We start from the raw sequence: 18,767 nt of genomic DNA on the forward strand, positions 1-18,767 counted from the left end.
CAGTTACATTCTATTCCTTTGTCTATGCTATACCTTAAAAGCAACACCTACTCTGAAATGTGATCTTGGGCACAGACTTTTATGTAATTTTTTTTTACTGTGGGATATTTTCCTACCAGATGCATTCATACACATTAATTTCTTTAGTCTGCTCAGATGTCTGAATTTGAATGGAACTAAACATTTTTACTTGTGGCTGATTTTTCATCAATTTAAAAGATTATTAAAAATGCATGAAGTAGATGCTTTCTTAATTATTCAGCTCATTGTTTTTCCTATACAACTTACTGAAATTCTATACAGAATGGATCTCAGCCTTAGAGAAAAGGAGGTATTTTGAAGCATATAAACAAGAGTTGACATATCTAGTAACAGTTTATACTGATAGTAATGTAAGTAATACTGCCAACATTAATCGAATGTCTAATGTGTGCCAGTCATTCAAGGACACAAACCTTAATATTACCACCTATTTAAAAAAAATCATCCCCATGGTGATTCCCTTAAGGGATATTCCTTTTACTGTCACTCTATAAGCTTGAAAAATGCCTTATTTAAATCTAATGATTTAGCTGTCTAAATGGCAGCTGTGGATAAAGGAAATGTGCTTCCCTTGGACTGAGAGCTTAATGCAGGCCATTTACTCAAGAGTCTCACAACCAGTCACACAGACCAGATTATACCTTCATTGATTGCTTTTCCTCTTCACTGCAGGTGGCCATGATTTTATGTCCAGATTTAACAAGTTCATCAATAATATCCTTGTGTCGCAAAATCTCCATGGTGAATGTCTGTGATTTACCAAAATAAAGATTAAGAAGAGAGAGAGTGTATGACTAAAATGAAAACAATCAGGCAAAGTCATTAAAAATACCAAGTTATGCTAGAGGGGTCTTGCAAAGTAAATCATACAAGCACATTGTCTAGACTTGGGGCCACACTAACAAATAATTCTGATATAATTGGAAATTCACCTTTTGAAGCTGCAGCTGAGCAGAGGTCTGCTCTTGCTCAAGCCTGATGTCACCCAGAGACATCAATTTCTTTTCAGTCTCAGCAATCCAGGATAACTCGGCATCAGCTGCCTGGTCAAACTAAACAAAAGATAAATACTTAGGTCAGTAAGTTCCTATAACTGGTGCCAGAAAAATACTTCTCTACATTTCTTTCAAATATCCTAATTCTGACACAAGCGGAAAATTTGAGCTTCTCTCTTTGTGGCATCCTGAAACAGTTTATGAGGATGACTAAAATCATAAAGAAAGGAGAACTTCCAGCAGAGTAATTAAACACAAGCTCTTCAAAGGCACTGGATGCATAACACAGCGTTAATGATTTTAGGAGTGCTCTCTGTTGCCTTCTTTTTGGGTAATCAGAAGATTCTTCTGACTACCCAAATTGAACGGCTCCAGAAGTCAATAGCTGCATCAATCATGGCACCCATCACTTTAATCCACATGACAGGCGGGCAGCATCCTGCTTTCCACATACAGGACTCCTAGCAAAACTCATGAAATATTCGCATGTATTTACCATATTATGTGTGCATAAATGTATGTGCAAAGTATGTTCCTTTATGCAGAGTAAACCCCCAAATATCTCACGTATAATTTTTTTTACATCTCATTTAAGAACAGCAAAAACCACTTCTAAGAGTATTCTTAAATTGTCTAAGAGGTTTCATTTTCCTGATCTTAACAATTCATGGCAGAAATTCATATAGTACAGAAAAATATACAGAAGAAAATTAAAACATGGAGTTAATACTGTTGGTATTTTAGTGAATTTTATTCCAAAAGTTGAAAAAGATTTATGAAAGTCCAGGATAAGACTGTATAAACAGTTTCATATCCTGCTATTTCATTTATTATGAACTCTTGCCATGTCATAGTCTTTTAAATGAATTTTAAGTAATATCATTGTATTCTAGCATACTTGGATATTTTTATCTAGGCTCACTGTATTTTCTGCTATTACATAAACAAATCTGTAATAAACAGAAATCTCTGACAGCATCTCCAATTAGTTCCTTAGGATAGATTCCTAGAAGTTGAGTACCAAGTCAGACAGCATGAACATTTTTGATACCCTGCATCAGACAGAGAAGCCAGTGCCTTCCAGGCAAGAAGTTATCATAAATGAGCGAAGTGGGTGAGTGCCCCCACAAGCACCAGTGGGAAATGGTAATTAACGGTGGCCTCAGTTGGAGGATTTCATGGGAAACAGACATCATGAGCTTTCAATTCTCTAATATTTCAAGAGAACCTGGAAATCTAGACAGGAGGTAGGGGATAACTAAGTGAGGAGAGAGAGGGGTAGAGATAAGATACTAGACTGGAAAATAATCCATACTTTTGAAACACTCTGCGACACTGTGCAGACTCCTGGGCAGATGGAGTAGAGGTACTTTTCCCTGTTCCTTGTAAGTATACCTAAAAATCCTGGGCATTACACACTTGTGTACACTGCATATGAAACATACATGAGAAGACTGAAAAGAAAGAGAAGAGAGCAGAACTGCTGCGGACCTTGGTGCTCAAGGAACAGCACAGTGGTTAGTTCTCTGGGTTTTTTTTCTTGCCTCACGTATCCTGCACTGAATATTGGAGAAAGTGCAACCCAGAAACAATGAGAGGCACAGACAAAAACCCCAAGAAAAGACTGCTCTCTCAGCCAAATGACCAGGAAAGGGGCACCCCAGCAAGAGAACATTTAAACAATAGCCACTCTGTCTAAACACCACAGCACAGAAGCTGTCCACCCACACTCAAGCCAAGAAAGGCCTAGATTTTCATCCTCACGAGCAACAGGACAAGCTGTGGACACTGCTGGTGATATCAAGAGAGGGCCAAGTAGGGAGCCAGAACTTTAGTTCCCACTGGCCATTGACAAGGTTCCTGCCCCCACAGTCCATAGAAAGGATGTCGGGAGCCCCCACGCAGTAATGAGTTGCCCCTCTCCGTCTCCTCTGGTGTGGTGTCGGGGAAGGCCTAGTGGAGAGTCAGGACGCTCACCACCACTTAGTGGTTAATGTAGTCACCCCCACTGAGGTGTGGGAAAGGCTGCTCAGAGAACTGAAGTACAACTCCCACTCCCAGACAGCAGATATGAAGAACACCCCCATTAGGTATCATGAGGGACTGAGTGGGGAACGTGGAGCTCTTCCACCTGGTAGCACCCCTGCCTTCTTCTGCCAGAGTGGTGCCAAAGGAAGTCCGTCAAAACAGAAAGTTTAATCAGTCAAAACAGAAAGTTTAATTAAGACCCAAAATTCATGACTTCACAGCAAGAACTAAGAAGACCTCCAACGGAACTAAAGAGAGATAATCAATGGACACCAGTAAAGAGAGGACAGAAATGTTAGCACTGTCTCACAACAATGTGAAAGCAGCCATGATAAAAATGCCTCACTGAGCACTTTCAAACACAGCTGAAATGAATGAAAAATTAGAGAAGACCTTAACAACAAAACAGTCTCAGCAAAGAAAAAAGGCTATGTAAAGAACCAAATGGAAATTTTAGAACTTAAATTTATAATAACAAATAAGCTTGGTAGGTGAGATCAATGAAGGGCATGGAGGAAAGAGTCAGTGAAGCAGAAGACAGAACAGAAATTACCCAGTCTGAGTAAGAGAAAATAGACTGGAAAAAAAAAAAAATCAACAGAACCTCAGAGACCTGTGGAACTACAATAAAAGATCTAACATTCCTGTCACTGGAGTCTAAGAAGGAGAGGAGAAAGAAGCTGTCCCAAAAAGTACTCAACCATTCTAGAAATGAAGTACAGAAATTTTGTGGTTGCCAGGAGTAAGGAGAGGTAGAGGTGGGAGCCTCTAAAAGAGCAGCATGAGGTAGTCCTGTGGTGATGAAATCTTTTGTATCTTGACTGCATCAATGTCAACATCCTGCTTGTGATCCTGTGCTATAATTTTGCAAAATACTACCCTTAAGGAAAATAGGTAAAGGGTACAATGAGATCATCTCTACATTATTTCTTACAATTGCATGTGAATCTATAATTATCTTTTAAAAAGTTAATTAAAAACGACAACAACAATTCTGGGTTGTTAACCTCTCATCTGTGAGTTCTTATTCGCATTTTCTTTTAGATTTATACTACACCAAACAGCCCTTCAGATGGGATGTGCCAATTTATAATCCCACAAGGAGAGTTTTGCTATACCCTCATCACCATGGGGTATAATTTATTTTTTAATAATATTTGCCAAGCTTATCAGTGGACTTCCCTCATTATAAGGAAATAACCCGCCAGCCATGAACTGGCACAAACATGAATAGCACTGATTAAGAGTACTATTATGTTTTCAATCTTAAAAGAAAAAAATAACAAATTATACAAGTAAAGAATACATAATAGTAATATAAGTTTTTTTTTTTTTCTATATGCCATGGACCCACTTGTTTTCACCTTTGCGACATGAGTTAAATAAATTTGCAAATAAGTAAATAAATACTGAAGCTATTTGCAGGTCAATTTCTTTTAGTCAACAGTTCAGAATAGAAAAAAAGTTTAGATAACCATTTGAATAATGGGTCCAAGCCAGACATTTAATAGGGGTAAAAATAACAGTCTTACATTTACCTTAAAAACTCAACTGCATAAGAATATGAAAGGGAAAATAGGGCTTAACAGACCTTTCCTGAACAACCTCTACACATGCTACCAGCACAAAATCTGAATATAAACCAACATCTCCCCCAAAAATGATGCAGAGTCAGGCTGCTTTAAGACAAATATAGGATCTGGGCAGCAGTCACACTATCATACCTGCTGATCAGAATTCTCCTTCAAGTGTCACACACTAACATTGGTCCCGACAGAAATTCAGAGTTTTAGCCCTCAGAGTGAGCTCCCTTAAAAGAGCAGTACTTCGCTGCTATAAACATTCGGGTGCACGTGCCCCTTTGGATCACTACGTTTGTATCTTTAGGGTAAATACCCAATAGTGCAATTGCTGGGTCATAGGGCAGTTCTATTTTCAACATTTTGAGGAACCTCCATGCTGTTTTCCAGAGTGGCTGCACCAGCTTGCATTCCCACCAACAGTGTAGGAGGGTTCCCTTTCTCCACATCCTCGCCAGCATCTGTCATTTCCTGACTTGTTTATTTTAGCCATTCTGACTGGTGTGAAGTGATATCTCATTGTGGTTTTGATTTGTATTTCCCTGATGCCGAGTGATATGGAGCACTTTTTCATGTGTCTGGAAATGAAATCTTGCCATTTGCGACAACATGGATGGAACTAGAGCGTATCATGCTTAGCGAAATAAGTCAAGCAGAGAAAGACAACTATCATATGATCTCCCTGATATGAAGAAGTGGTGATGCAACATGGGGGCTTAAGTGGGTAGGAGAAGAATAAATGAAACAAGATGGGATTGGGAGGGAGACAAACCATAAGTGACTCTTGATCTCACAAAACAAACTGAGGGTTGCTGGGGGGAGGGGGGTTGGGAGAAGGGGGTGGGATTATGGACATTGGGGAGGGTATGTGCTTTGGTGAGTGCTGTGAAGTGTGTAAACCTGGTGATTCACAGACCTATACCCCTGGGGATAAAAATATATGTTTATAAAAAATAAAAAATTATAAAAAAAAGAGCAGTACTTCTGAAACGACTGTGTACATGTGTATATTCCAATAGAATTATTTATTTTTCCTGTATTTCCCATAATACTATACATTCTTTTTTTTAGCAAAGCCACATTTTCCATAAAATTTATTGAAGGGGCTCACGGTTTTGCAGACAGTAGTATTAAGACATGTTTTTTCGTTGATTCATTACTTTTTCTGCTACTGGGACAAATCAGAACAGTGTGGATTCCAGAAAGAATCTTGAAAAATCCTATCTTGAGGTGCTTTGGTGGCTCAGTTGGTTAAGTGTCCGACTCGATTTTGGCTCAGGTCATGATCTCAGGGATGCTGGATATGGAGCCTGCTTAAGACTCTCTCTTTCTCCCTTTGTCTTTGCTCCACCTCTCCCTCTTTAAAAAAATTCTATCTTCACCAATAATTTTTACAATTTCACTTAGTTTCAAATGGAACTACTCATTAGTTCGCATTAAAATATCAATGTGCAAAAGAAAAAAACTTGGGGGGTACCTGCCTGGCTCTGTCAGTGGAGCACGTAACTCCTGGTCTCAAGCTTGTGAGTTCAAGCCCAACACTGAGGGTAGAGATTACTTAAAAATAAAATTGTAAAAAAAAGAAAAAGAAAGAATACGGGCACCTGGGTGGCTCAGTCAGTTAGCAGCTGCCTTCGGCTCAGGTCATGATCCCAGGGTCCTGGGATCCAGCCCCGCATTGGGCTCCCTGCTCAGCGGAGAGCCTGCTTCTCCCTCTCCCTCATGTCCCACGAGGGACTACGTGTCCCTTGTGCTCTCTATCTCTCTATCAAATAAATTAAAAAAAAAAAATCTTAAAAAAAAAAAAGAAGAAGAAAAACGTCCACTAATTTGGAAGCTTCAGATGTAGAAAAAGAAATCCTAATGAAAAACAAGTACAAGGGTCTTCTATGAATGGTTCACAAGCTTTCAAGCCATACACGATGAAACTTCAAAATAAAAGTTTATTATGTGATTTACTTATTAAGAAGAGTACAAAATTGAGCAAAATAGTCCAGGCCTTTGTACCTGAGTGCAAGTGCTGCAAAATAACCTGAATAAAATTTAACAGTAAGGAGTTTTTTTCTCTACTGACCCCTAAAAAAATAAAGTGACACAACACCGTACTTGTTTGTAATCAGGCTATTTTTAGCACTTATACGACAGTCCCAAGAAATAAAGTCAGGCTGTTAGTGTCAATATTAGTTTAAATCTATTTTTCTCTCTCTCTCCTTAAAAAAAGGGGGATCCAGTGAAAAACAGTGTGATGATACACTCTAAGTTGCCAAAATGGATAGCAGAAACTCAAACACTGTTTCTTCGACCAAGGCAAATATTTGCTCTGCTAAAAGAAAACAAGACTTCAAGCAGAGATTTCCCTTCTGTCTTTTGACAAATTTTTTCATTAAATTAGCAAATATTTATTGTCCAGCAACAAACAGAACAGCCAGAGGGTCTTCACGAAGCAATCTGCAGTAAAGCAAGGCATTTTATTTAGGCCTATGAATCTTTCAAATGACTCTCTGTGTGCTTTTCTAATAGACCATAAAAGCTGTTTATTTTGCAATGTGAGCAATATGGAGAGCAAGTTTACTAGACCAAATTTTAATAAATTTGTTCAAATAGCAAAAATTAACTTCAAATACATTGCATTCTGGGAAATACTTTATTAGGTATTATTAGAGGAGTCTAACCACTGACCTACTCTAACTCCTATTACAGTTGAACTAGTAGTTCAGGAAGTTCCAACAAGATAATGAAAAACAATTTTTAAGAGATTTTTGTTCTTTAAGCAATCTCTATATCCATTGTGGGGCTTGAACACACAACCCCAAGATCAAGAGCTATATGTACCCCTCACTGAGCCAGTCGGGTGCCCTGATAGTAAGAGATATTTTAATTGGCTATCTTTAAATATTCCTGAAAAACAGTCTAAAACAATAACGGCCAGCATTTTACTGAACACACTAAGTGCTTTACACTCGATATCATCTTTAATCCTGACACAATGGCATAAGCTGGGCATTACCATTAACCCCATCCACAGTTGAGAAAACTGAGGCAGAGAGAAGTTATCTGACTTTCCAGAGATTACCCAGCTAGTTAATGTTGGATCTGGGACTCAAAGCAAGGTGGCCTGACCCCAGGGACTGTGCTTCTAGTTGCCATGTTATGTATCACTTGTGCTGGTCTACAGTCTGGGCTTCATGAACTCAAAATATTCATGTGATTTCACTGAAAATGGCCCAAATACCCTAAGTCAATAGTACTTTTAACTTCTTCTTTAAATATTTCTCCAATCTCTGACAAACTTCTTTTGTATTTATCTAGAAAATTTCTCTAAAGTGGGAAGAGGTTTGAGAAAGGCAAAATGATAAGTGAACCTTAACTCCAAGGACATCTTTTACTCCCTTCCCCTGGCTGAGGATCTTATCACTTTCTTCTCGTTCGCATTTCCTTCCATTTTGCTCTGCATTATTCATTACACAGCCCATATTTTCCCATCCCCAACACCTGGAGGGTCAAAACAAATCTCACTTCCGTGGGGGAGGTTTCCTTCTAGTTCTTTTTTTTTTCTTTTTAAGATTTTATTTATTTATTTGACAGAGAGAGATCACCAGTAGACAGAGAGGCAGGCAGAGAGAGAGGAAGGGAAGCAAGCTCTCTGCTGAGCAGAGAGCCAGATGCGGGACTCTATCCCAGGACCCTGAGATCATGACCCCGGCCGAAGGCAGCGGCTTAACCCACTGAGCCACGGAGGCGCCCACCTTCTAGTTCTTTAGAAGAAAGAAACAGGTGTTATTTTTCTCCAAGGCTGATTCCTAATAAACCAATGACCTGCTTATTTTAAGTGCTCCCAAATCACAAACCTACATGTCTTTAATATAAAGGGGTCATTGCGGCCACTAAAATAAGGCAAGCAATCAGAACTGTTGAAGAATGCCTGGGATTCCCAGACCCGGTGAAACACACCCATTTTAGCAACTTCTGACAACTGTGTATATTGGTAAGAGGCAAAGGACAATCAATGAACTGCTCTGAAATTTAAACAATGACAAGGGTCTGACTTCAGGCTACAAGTCTGTATATCTTTTAAATGAAAGTGCCTTCCCCATTTACCACCTTGCTCATTTGGTTCAGTTTGCAATTAGAGGGAAAAAAGCAACAAAACTATGTTACTATACACAGGTTTAACATGCAAAACCACATACAGGTGCTAACTCAGTTGACCTTATGTATTATGAGAAGGATGCAGATGTTCCGCTTTGTTTATAAAGCTCACCACCACTATTCACTAAGCTGGCTCGTTCTGCTCAGACTTTTCCTAAAAATAATGAATGGGCCTAATTCTTATAAAAAAGAATGCTCTTGGGGTGCCTGGGTGGCTCTGTCAGTTGGGCATCTGACCCTTGGTTTCCCTTCAGGCCGAGATCTCAGGGTCTCAGGATCATGAGATGGAGCCCTGCATTGGGCTCCATGCTCAGCAAGCAGGGAGTCTGCCTCTCCCTCTGTTCCTCCCTCCCACCCATTTGCATACTCTCTCTCTCTCAAATAAATAAATGAAATTGTAAAAAAAAAAAAAAAAAAAAAAAGACTGTTCTTTTCAGAAGGTCAATGCCTGCCAATCAGATGCATCCAGTCCTTGCTCCTTAGCCCATAATTGAGGCAGTTTGATTATTTCTCAAATAGCAATAAATACTACTCACATTTACACAGAGATCTACCATCAGGCTCTAAGATTTCAAAATTCAGTGATAAATGTCTTCAAAACTTACCATGATATAGGAGTAACATTAAAAAAAAAACCCATATCAAATCAGAACTTTTCTTAAAAACTATATTAATAGAGGGCTGTTACAAAGTCATGCTAATTAGCAGGTATCTGTATGCATCCTTCCCTTTCCTTTTCAAGCTAATTCTTTCCATGTTTTCCTGACATCTTTCTTATGGGTGTCTGGAAGTCAATATACTCTGTAATAGTGGCCTGACACTTGACAAAGTCCTCATATTTCTGCTGAATTCCAAAAAGCAGGTGATAATATTATAAAGGAGGTAGATCTGTACATAAACAGCTGTAATGCCTGGCACAGAGTGAAACACCTTAATAGAAATTTGTCTGGAAACAAAACATTCAGTTATTTAAAATCTATTTAATCTAGTTAGCTAATTATAAAGCAAAACATTAAATATATACATTTAAAAATGAACAAGTCATGTTCAAGACACATATCCTTACCCCATTAACCTGTGGGTGTGGGTATGTTGAAGGTAGGGACATGGAAAGGATTAACAGTTACTAAAACCAACTGTATGTGACTACGGGTATGTCCGAAAAGATGGACGGCGGTTAGATCATGGCCAGGGTTTCAGAGGAGGAGAAACACAGAACAGTACATGATTTGTTTATACACCATAAAACAGTACAAAATATGTGGCTAACATCCAAATCTCAAGATGTTTTTGCATCATCTCTTATATTGCATGGATGTATTATCATTGCGTAAACAGAAAACAAATATTTTAGTATCAACTGTACTCTGGTCCTAACTCCAAACATTTATAAATGGGCAAAGTCACGAAAGGACTTCAGTGATTTATTAAGCTCCTTTATAAACTTGAAAATTATAAGTTTAGAAACCATTCTTTTGGGTACAAAACTAAACCTTTGCCAAACCAGAAAAACAGGTACCAAATTCATTTTTTAATTCTCCTAGTGAATGGTAATTTCATATCCTGTCAGCACTGTACTCTCCTGGCTCACGGTCCTTGTAGATGGAGATGCTCTCATTGCATACTTCCCTTTTGCTGTGATAATGGCACCTTTCTTCAGACTATTGGAGAAGGTTAGAAAAAAATTACACCACCCCTCAGGATTTCTCCTCTCTACATAATTTGTTAGGAGGCACCACAGTGAGTAGAATGAGATCTGGATTAAATCTGGATCAAACTCCAGCATGTACCAGCTTTTGGGATCACAGACAAGTGCTTTCACCACACATGTTCTTCCCACTCAAAAAGCGTGTCTCTTCAGCATAGCGGGAAGATTTCAATTTTTTTTTTTTTTTGATGTCTTAAGTACATTTTACAGATTTTCTTTACTGCTGGAGGTATTCCACTGGACAGACATGCAGGCATTTCAAAGGAATGCACATGTGAATACAGAATAAATACGTGCGAACAATGAGAAAACAGCATTAACTTTAGCTGTGTGACCTACCTTACTACTACACACATTGTCACTCTCTCTCAGAAGGAAGACTAGAAAGCTAGTGATCATATTATTTACACACATTCTTCCTTCCAAGAGTTTTCTGTATTCTTTCAGAAAATTTTAAAATTTTCTATAGCAAATGATTTTATCAGAAAAAGAAAAGAACAAACAAACAGTAACTTATTTTCCCAAATGATGTATGTTTGGGACATATACTGACTTGGTTACTTCAGAAAATACCTGCTAACCTTGAAAAGAATTGAACTACAGTTGATGACATGAGCACATCACCAAGATTACTAACCTATAAAGCTCCACCTGCCATCTTGCCCTCATTACAGTCTTACTTCAATGAACTGACCAGCCATAGTCAACTTCTCAAGAAAAATCATACTCCAGGTGTACAGAATATTTGTCTTGCTATTTAAGAAATCTTCAGTGCCAATTCTGAAATACTGATACCAGTTTTGGTGAAAAACAATTCAGTATTTTCCTACAGCTGAATAACTTCACAAATAAATGCATTTATTTTCTTGTCATAAGGAGGCACAGAAACTGTGCCAAACTTGGAAAACAGAAGTCATGCAGATACATTCCTCAGGCATGAATGCTTTCCCTCACAAAAACTTTTTTAGGCAGACCTTTTGCTGTCATGGTTTTTCATCAGCTTTTGTGACTCCAGAGCATGGCACAGACAGGAGGAGGGAAGCACTGTGCCACATAAATGAGGATATATAACAATATATAAGTTACACCTTTATAGCAACCTTCAGAAATTAATTCCGGATGCTCCCACACAATCTGCATGATTTGTGTTTCTTGCTTCTGGCACGCATTAGGAGAAGCTTAGTTACGGACCTTCCATAGCTCTGCTCTACAGTACACTGTAAGAGTGCACTAACCCTGCCACAGCAAGTCTGCAGTGAGATTCTGATGACTTAATGTAAACAGTCTGGATACTCCATAGAAGTTCATCAAAACATGTCTTCTAAACTTCTGTCTCCAGGACCCCACTCATTTCCCACAGGTTTCTGAGGGAGCTGGGGTGAGAGCCGGGTGCCCATAAAACTCTCCAGAACTACAGACTCTGCATGAGTCACACACAGGTCAGAAACTGTTGTTTTCCACCTCCAGTCATCTCCAGAAAACACACATCATCAACACACCACTGCTTCCTTTGCAGAAAGAATATAGCCTTTCTCCACCATAGCTGCATGGAAATGAGCAGCTAATACTGACTTAGATGAAAACTCAAAATATTTACTCACAGACAGATCAGACTTAGCCAAGGCATAAAATTAGCATTAGTAATTCACATACATGGAGGCAAAAAGCACTGTTTGGAAAGCGGGGCTGGTCTTCCCAGCGAGTGATTTGGTAAAGGCTAAGTCTGGGACACAGTGAGGCAGATGGCTGTTAACAATGTACAGATTAGCAGTGCCCTGCCTGGCACTCCCATGTCCAAGGCACCCAAATTCTTTTCAAACCCCTCCTTTCATTTTTGAAGCATAACAAATGAGTGGGAACACTGTGAACAGTAATCTTTGTTCAGGTAAAGGCTCGGAGAACAACTAGGGAGAATTTATTGCCGGGACAACAAACCATGCATCCCTACCTGCTGGGATCTCAGAATGGCGGCATCGATCTCCTCCACCTTTTGAGTGATGGTGTCGCTCACTAATCGGTAGCGCTCATTGTCCTCGGCCACCATTTTTTCAAGTCCTTCCCTTGCCCTCCATGGTACCAGCTCCAGTAAAGCACTGCTCACTTCATTAAGGGAGTCCAACAAGGCTTTGCTGTTCTTTGCTTCCTTTTTCAGTTCCTGAAGACAGAATTAAGAAAACATACAAATCTGGGGGTACTGCTCAAGAGTAAACAGACTTTTCCTTTCCCTGTCATTGGCCCTAAAGTCCTTTGCAAGCCAATAGTGCCAGGCCCTGATTGCCCAGTTAAGTTCTAGAAACCTTTGTTATTTAAAGCTATTCTGTAAAAAGTAAAGTGTTTCCTGAGGAGTTCCAAAGAACAATTCACTGGTCAACATGGCAAAGATTTTATCTTTGAACTTTAATATAAATGCTTAAAATTTGGGAAACAAAACCAAGTAAGATGGCATGTATTATTCTTTGCCTTCTGGTAACTTCTCAGTAATCAGGTACCAGAAAAGTAAAATAAAGAGGAAAGTCCAAGCCAGAACTGAAGTGACCCTCGAGATGAGAACATACTGGCTTTCATCATCCCAGCTGAATCATGACAGGCTCTGTGAGCCCGACCTCCCCAACTCCCTTTCAACCCACGTGATCACACTCTCTTTATCAATTCCAGGGTTGATAAAAACAGAGGTTCTCTCTGAAGAGAAGAACCATTACCATGACAGAACACCACCTCTGCAGTACAAGGAGAAAAGCTACCTCAGGTTGTGCATCTATCTTAGAAAAATATGGTTACTCTAAGCAATTACGTGTATGTCTAAAACAATCATTTTCCTTCTTTTTTTTTCTTCCTCTCTGTTTTCATCATTCTGTCTCTTGTGTAATAAACTATACTCTCAACCATAAGACTTGAAACACATTACGATGCACTGTGATCCTCTCTGGGTTCCTGAAAGTTCTAAACCATTGATTTGCTGCCAGTTTCTCTTGGGTCCTCACCCATGGAGGCATCCTCCAGTCTGTTAGGAATGACCCGAGACTATCTCCCCAAAAGAGAACCCACAGATCAAAACGCATAGATGAGAGCGTACTTTCTGCCTTGCTTGTGCTTGGCTTGCTGTGTCTCCCGTCAAGACCTGCGTCTCATAGGAAAGTAATTCCACCTCCACCCTGTCCAGCCAGGCGCAGAGCTCCTCACGTGTGGAGTGCAGCCGCCTTGCGAGCTGCAGGGCCTGTTCCAGAGTCTTGGCTACATCCGTGCTCAATTTCGTAATGTCTTTGTACCTCACTTTAATGGCTTCCAATTTATCTTGAATTATTAAAACTTCATCACCTAAAATTTCAAAGGCATGTTAGATCTCCAGAAAGAAAAGGTAGAGAGAGGGTTTCCTCAGATATTATTGTACACTGATGAGATTTTTCTAGGGAGGGGGAAAAAAAAAGGCGGGACATTTTCCCAAAGATGATCTGACCCAAGAGAAACCTTTTTCCAGGTTTTAACCTTTTCCCCAGGACTTTTGGCTAATCTCAACAGCTCTGAAAACACAATTATAAAGTTGGAAAGGGCTACAGAGCCTCAGTTACATGAAGGCATCATCTTTGCATCTAACTACATGGGATTTTTGGTTTTCAAGCAGAGGGGCTAAACACTGCTTGGGTTCAAACACTGGCTCTGTGGCTTGTTACCATGTGTAAGAACCTCTCTGTTCCCCTGGTTACACATCATTACATAGGGGTAAGAACAGAATCCACCTCATAAGGTCATGATAAAAATTCAATGAGCTTATTTGCAAAGTGTTTAGAATGGTGCCTGGATTATGTGTATAGTGTTTAGAACGGTGCCTGCACATGTGTGTGTATGTGGGACATATGCATGGTGTGTGCATGTTTATACATGTTAAAAATAATAAACTCATCTGCACTATTTCAGTAGGTCCTCACTCGACTCTACTTCACGTTCAGATAGAGAAATTGTGTCCTGGATTTCAGACTCCTAGTCCAAGATCCTAGATCCTAGAATACTGGTCTAGATACTAGATACTAGAGTAATCTAGATAGATTTGAGATACTATATGAAATCCTCCAACTCATAGTGAGTGATACTTACCCATACCACAGTACTGATGCTCAGCGACATGGGTAGAGCGGAACTTTCCTTTGGCCAAAGGAATAACCAACACAGGTCAGTCTGTATCTGTTTTGTTTTTTTGGTGGGTTTAAGGATGAGAAACAAAGCCTGGGGGTAGCCACAGTGTGTGTGTGTGTGTGTGTGTGTATATCACAGAATGCAAACTAGCTTAACACTGGAAAAATGTGTCTACCACCTATGCACTCATGTAGTACAAACCACCTCCTGCAAGTGGAAAACCCACATAACTCTGCTTCCCAGACCATCCTCTATGCCACAGTGCTTTGTGTGAGTAATACACACAACTTCCATTAAGAACGCAAATGAGATCATGAGAAAAAAAGTGAGATCATATTCCAAAACCCCCTTGGGTTTCAGCTTTAAAAAGAATTCTGCAGAATGAAGTCTTGGAGTGGCCCCAAAATTACAAAATACTGTTTTTCCCCCTCTCCCTAAAATATTTAGAAAGCAATGCAAAAATGCTAACTGCGTGATGAGTTGATTTGAAAGATTCTCACCTGTTGTTTGTTTTAGTAGTTCTAAGCCATTTAGTAATGCCTGATCTACATTTTGTTTTCTGAGTAGGATGTCCTCTTGCAGAACCTAAAAACACAGGTATCATTTTTATGGGGGGGGATTTAAATAACAATTAGCTTTGGTTAATCTTAGAGAATTCTGTGTTTCATAGAGATTTAACTATACACCTCCCATTTTCAACTAGTCATTCCTGTTCCCCCGTCGCCCCCTCCTCTCTAAACCATCCTGGCCCACGTCTCATGTTCAGCTACCCTAATTCTCACACTCTCTGTTTCATAAAACAGCTTCTATGAAAATACTGGACTACTAGTTAATTACGGGTCTTGGTATACAACCCTAAAACAACAAAAGAAAAGTGAAAAATCTGGCTAGTGGATAAATTCAATCTTTTCTGAAAGTGACTTCATCAGAAGTAATCTGCACACACAAAGTCTTTTTGGGGTATAGAAATTCACCTAAATCATAAGAACATAAAATAACACAGAAATAAGGAAGACAGAAAACAATGACAACTGAAATGAAAAAAAGAACATAAATAAAAATACCCGAAGTTCAGACTGCTGCTTCCATAGCCCCTCAGTGCTGTAGTCCTGGACTGAGAGCTTGCTGAGTTTATCATGCACTTCGTTCAGCCAAGTCATCAGCTCAACTTCATCTTCCCCAAAAATCTTAGCATTACATAAGGCCTGCTGGAGGAGCTCAGACCTGCTGTGACTTTTCTCTTGAATCTCAATGTACAACACTTGAGAGGAGTCTAATTTATTTTGCACCATATCTTTATCCTCCCTGGAGCTCAAAACCTTTAAGGACTGGCCAATGCTAACAGCCTGGTGTAAATGTTTATTGTGATGGATGATGTCATCTTCTAAGGCCTAAAATAAAGTTTAAAAAAAAAAGAGAAACAAAAAGGATGGGCAAATAAAAATGAAAACATAAATAGAACGAAAGAATGACAACTGAAATGGGCTGCTGCAATCATGCATAACGCAACAGTATATAACTCAAATTTATGACATAAAACCACAAAGGAGATGGAAAACGGAATCTTACTCATGTGCAATGGGTATCTTACTTTGTGCTGTGCAATTTGTTCCTCAAGTTTTGACGCTTGGGTTCCTATGGGCTCACAATTCGCCAGCCTCTTTTCTATGGTTGTAAGCCACTCATTCAATGGTTCTAGGGTTTCATGAAATTGCTGTGCTACCACCGAGATACCTTCCAACTGACGATTCCTAAACAAGTGCCAAGATAAAGGTCATTTAGGGATGAAGAATGTGTGAAACATTCAACAAAAGCCTTTACTCATGCTCTTGCATTCAAAACATTTTTTGTGGAAAACATCTAAGGTTAAAGTTAAGATCTCTCACATTTAAAGGACATGCTAAAATAGTTCTCCTACTTAATAAAATTAAAAGTGAACCACAGATCAATCCCAAGTACCTAAATCTTAAGAAACTCTGAAGAAATTTGGTTACAATACTTATAATAATAACAGCTGGATAATAAGAAGAGCAAATGTTTTACTAACAGCAGCAATAATAATGACAGTAAAAAAAAATTTACTGAACTCATGGTCTACACCAAACCCTGTTCTAAGTGTTTTACATATTAATTAACTTCGATCAGAGCACTAGTTACTGCGATTGCCTTAATCAACTGGTCAAAATTGGATTCACATGTTGAAGACCACCTATAGCTACCCCCGCATGGAATGAATAGGGATTCCTACAAGAGTAGTGTGTTGGGTGTATTTTCCAGCCCCCACCCCAAGTACAGCGTCAGGTATATTTCCCAAAAGCAACAGTTAATATTTATGGATTAAAATACCATGAAAGAGATAAATATTCTTCAGACTTTGACTTATTTGAATTACACTTTTATATAATTTGAAATGCTGCTAGAAAACATATCGTTTCCTCAGTGTAAAAAGTACCACGAAGTGAAAACTCACTTCCCCTGTCCTCAGTTTTCACTCAGGGCCAGAGACTGTGCTGGTCTCTATACTGAGAACCTGATTCAGTATCAAATCCTGGGACAAAGGGTTGTTGTGATAACTTTTTATCCTGTTTAATTCTAAGGGAATCATGTGATTTAAGAAATTTGCTTCCTACAGAGACCAAAGGATTTCTAGAAAATTGGCACATGCGACTGAACACACTTTCTGTATCATTTTATCACAAACTACACATTCCTATATGTCTTAAAACTTTCAAATGAAATATATTTGATCTTTAAAAAATGAATAAAATGACAAAACTATTTTTGACTTCTGACTTACCACTAAATTCAAATATCTAATCATCTAGAATCAGTGAAAATAAATTATTTTGCGACTAAGTTCAGTTTACTGTGACTTAAACCATGAGTGACTTTATTAAACTGTGTAGGAATCATAATACGACCAGTACCCTTCCACTTAATACCATTGTGAGGAAGGTTTAGGACAAGAAAGCTATGTGGTAGCAAAGCAGGGACCTAGACATTCACTAATTTATTTTTTAAAAAGTACCAAGAGTATCCCCATGGCACCCAGGACACAATGTCCTGGGCATTACACAGAAGGAATGATCTCCTGAAACATATTATGAAACATATCATGAAGCTTTTAGCCTCCTTAGGAGCATCTTATTCTATGGTCCTACAACTATAATTAATTCTATCTCAATATTCAAGATGAGACAAATCCTTCTCTTCGCCATTGTAGTTCCAAAGAACGGAGCAATTTATGGAAATTATCATTCTGTTCAGGGGTTCATCTATTTTCAAACAGTCTCCCTGTGGCTATGGTTACACTTCAGTGTGGCTACTACTCAGCACTGGTCAATGTGATGCCAACATGGACAATGAAAAAAATACAACTAAAAAATAGGTTGACTGTGTGCCCAGCACACCATGCTCCAGACCTCTTAGCCTTCTTAAACGTCACTGCATCCTACCATCTACTTCGTGTCTCAGCTAACCCTACTCCTTTAAAAACATAACTGTCATTTCCCTGCCCCCAGGCTTCATTCTTCCTATTATATGTTCCCACAACACCCTATATTTCTGCTCTGAAACATTACACTTGTTATTACTTTCCATTGACTATGAAACTCTACTAGACTGTTCCTCGAGGAGAGCTCACCTCTACAACCCAAGGCCTTGCTCTGTGCCTGACGCCCAGCAGACAGGCAGTCACTAGGCCATAAATATAAATAACTTACTCCTAAGGGAATTATTTCTCTTAAAATAAAGAGTTGAAATTATTTGGTGACTCTAAGGCCTTACCATTAGAGGAACGAAGAGAGAGGCCCCACAGCCCTTGCTCCCTGTTCATGTACAAGTAAACACAAGAAAATGACTGAAGAAAAGCATTATCAACACACAAACTATCAGCACAAAAGCCTTTGCTACTCTTCCAAAAGACTGGAAGTATTTAAGTTACCTCGTTTCAGCTTTATTAAGCAATGCCTCCCATCTACTATCCAAGAGACTCAGCTGTTTCAAAATCTTCACTTTATCTGCAGGCTCTGCTGTTGCAGCAATTTTTTCTCCTTCTCGTTTGATTACCTCCACTGTAGATTTGCGGTCATCCAGCAATCTTTGGAGAAGCTTCAGACGGAACATTAAATACCAAGA

At 39.1% G+C, this 18,767-nt stretch overlaps 1 protein-coding gene across 23 annotated transcripts in view; it reads right to left on the reverse strand.

The window, feature by feature from the left end:
• Positions 1-18,767, reverse strand: part of DST (dystonin) — a 469,784-nt gene that overhangs the window by 55,743 nt on the left and 395,274 nt on the right. For 19 of the 23 annotated variants that reach the window (XM_059178298.1, XM_059178319.1, XM_059178297.1 and 16 more), the window contains 8 exons: positions 18,574-18,740; positions 16,222-16,381; positions 15,695-16,021; positions 15,131-15,215; positions 13,576-13,817; positions 12,451-12,657; positions 975-1,094; positions 684-791 (listed from right to left, as the gene is read on the reverse strand). In XM_059178298.1, coding sequence (XP_059034281.1) covers positions 684-791; positions 975-1,094; positions 12,451-12,657; positions 13,576-13,817; positions 15,131-15,215; positions 15,695-16,021; positions 16,222-16,381; positions 18,574-18,740 — 1,416 coding nt within the window. The remainder of the gene's footprint in view (positions 1-683; positions 792-974; positions 1,095-12,450; positions 12,658-13,575; positions 13,818-15,130; positions 15,216-15,694; positions 16,022-16,221; positions 16,382-18,573; positions 18,741-18,767) is intronic. The other 4 variants (XM_059178308.1, XM_059178322.1, XM_059178320.1 and 1 more) reach the window with 1 other exon arrangement.

The sequence above is a fragment of the Mustela lutreola genome, chromosome 6 (genome assembly GCF_030435805.1).
Source record: "Mustela lutreola isolate mMusLut2 chromosome 6, mMusLut2.pri, whole genome shotgun sequence".
NCBI lineage: Eukaryota > Metazoa > Chordata > Mammalia > Carnivora > Mustelidae > Mustela > Mustela lutreola.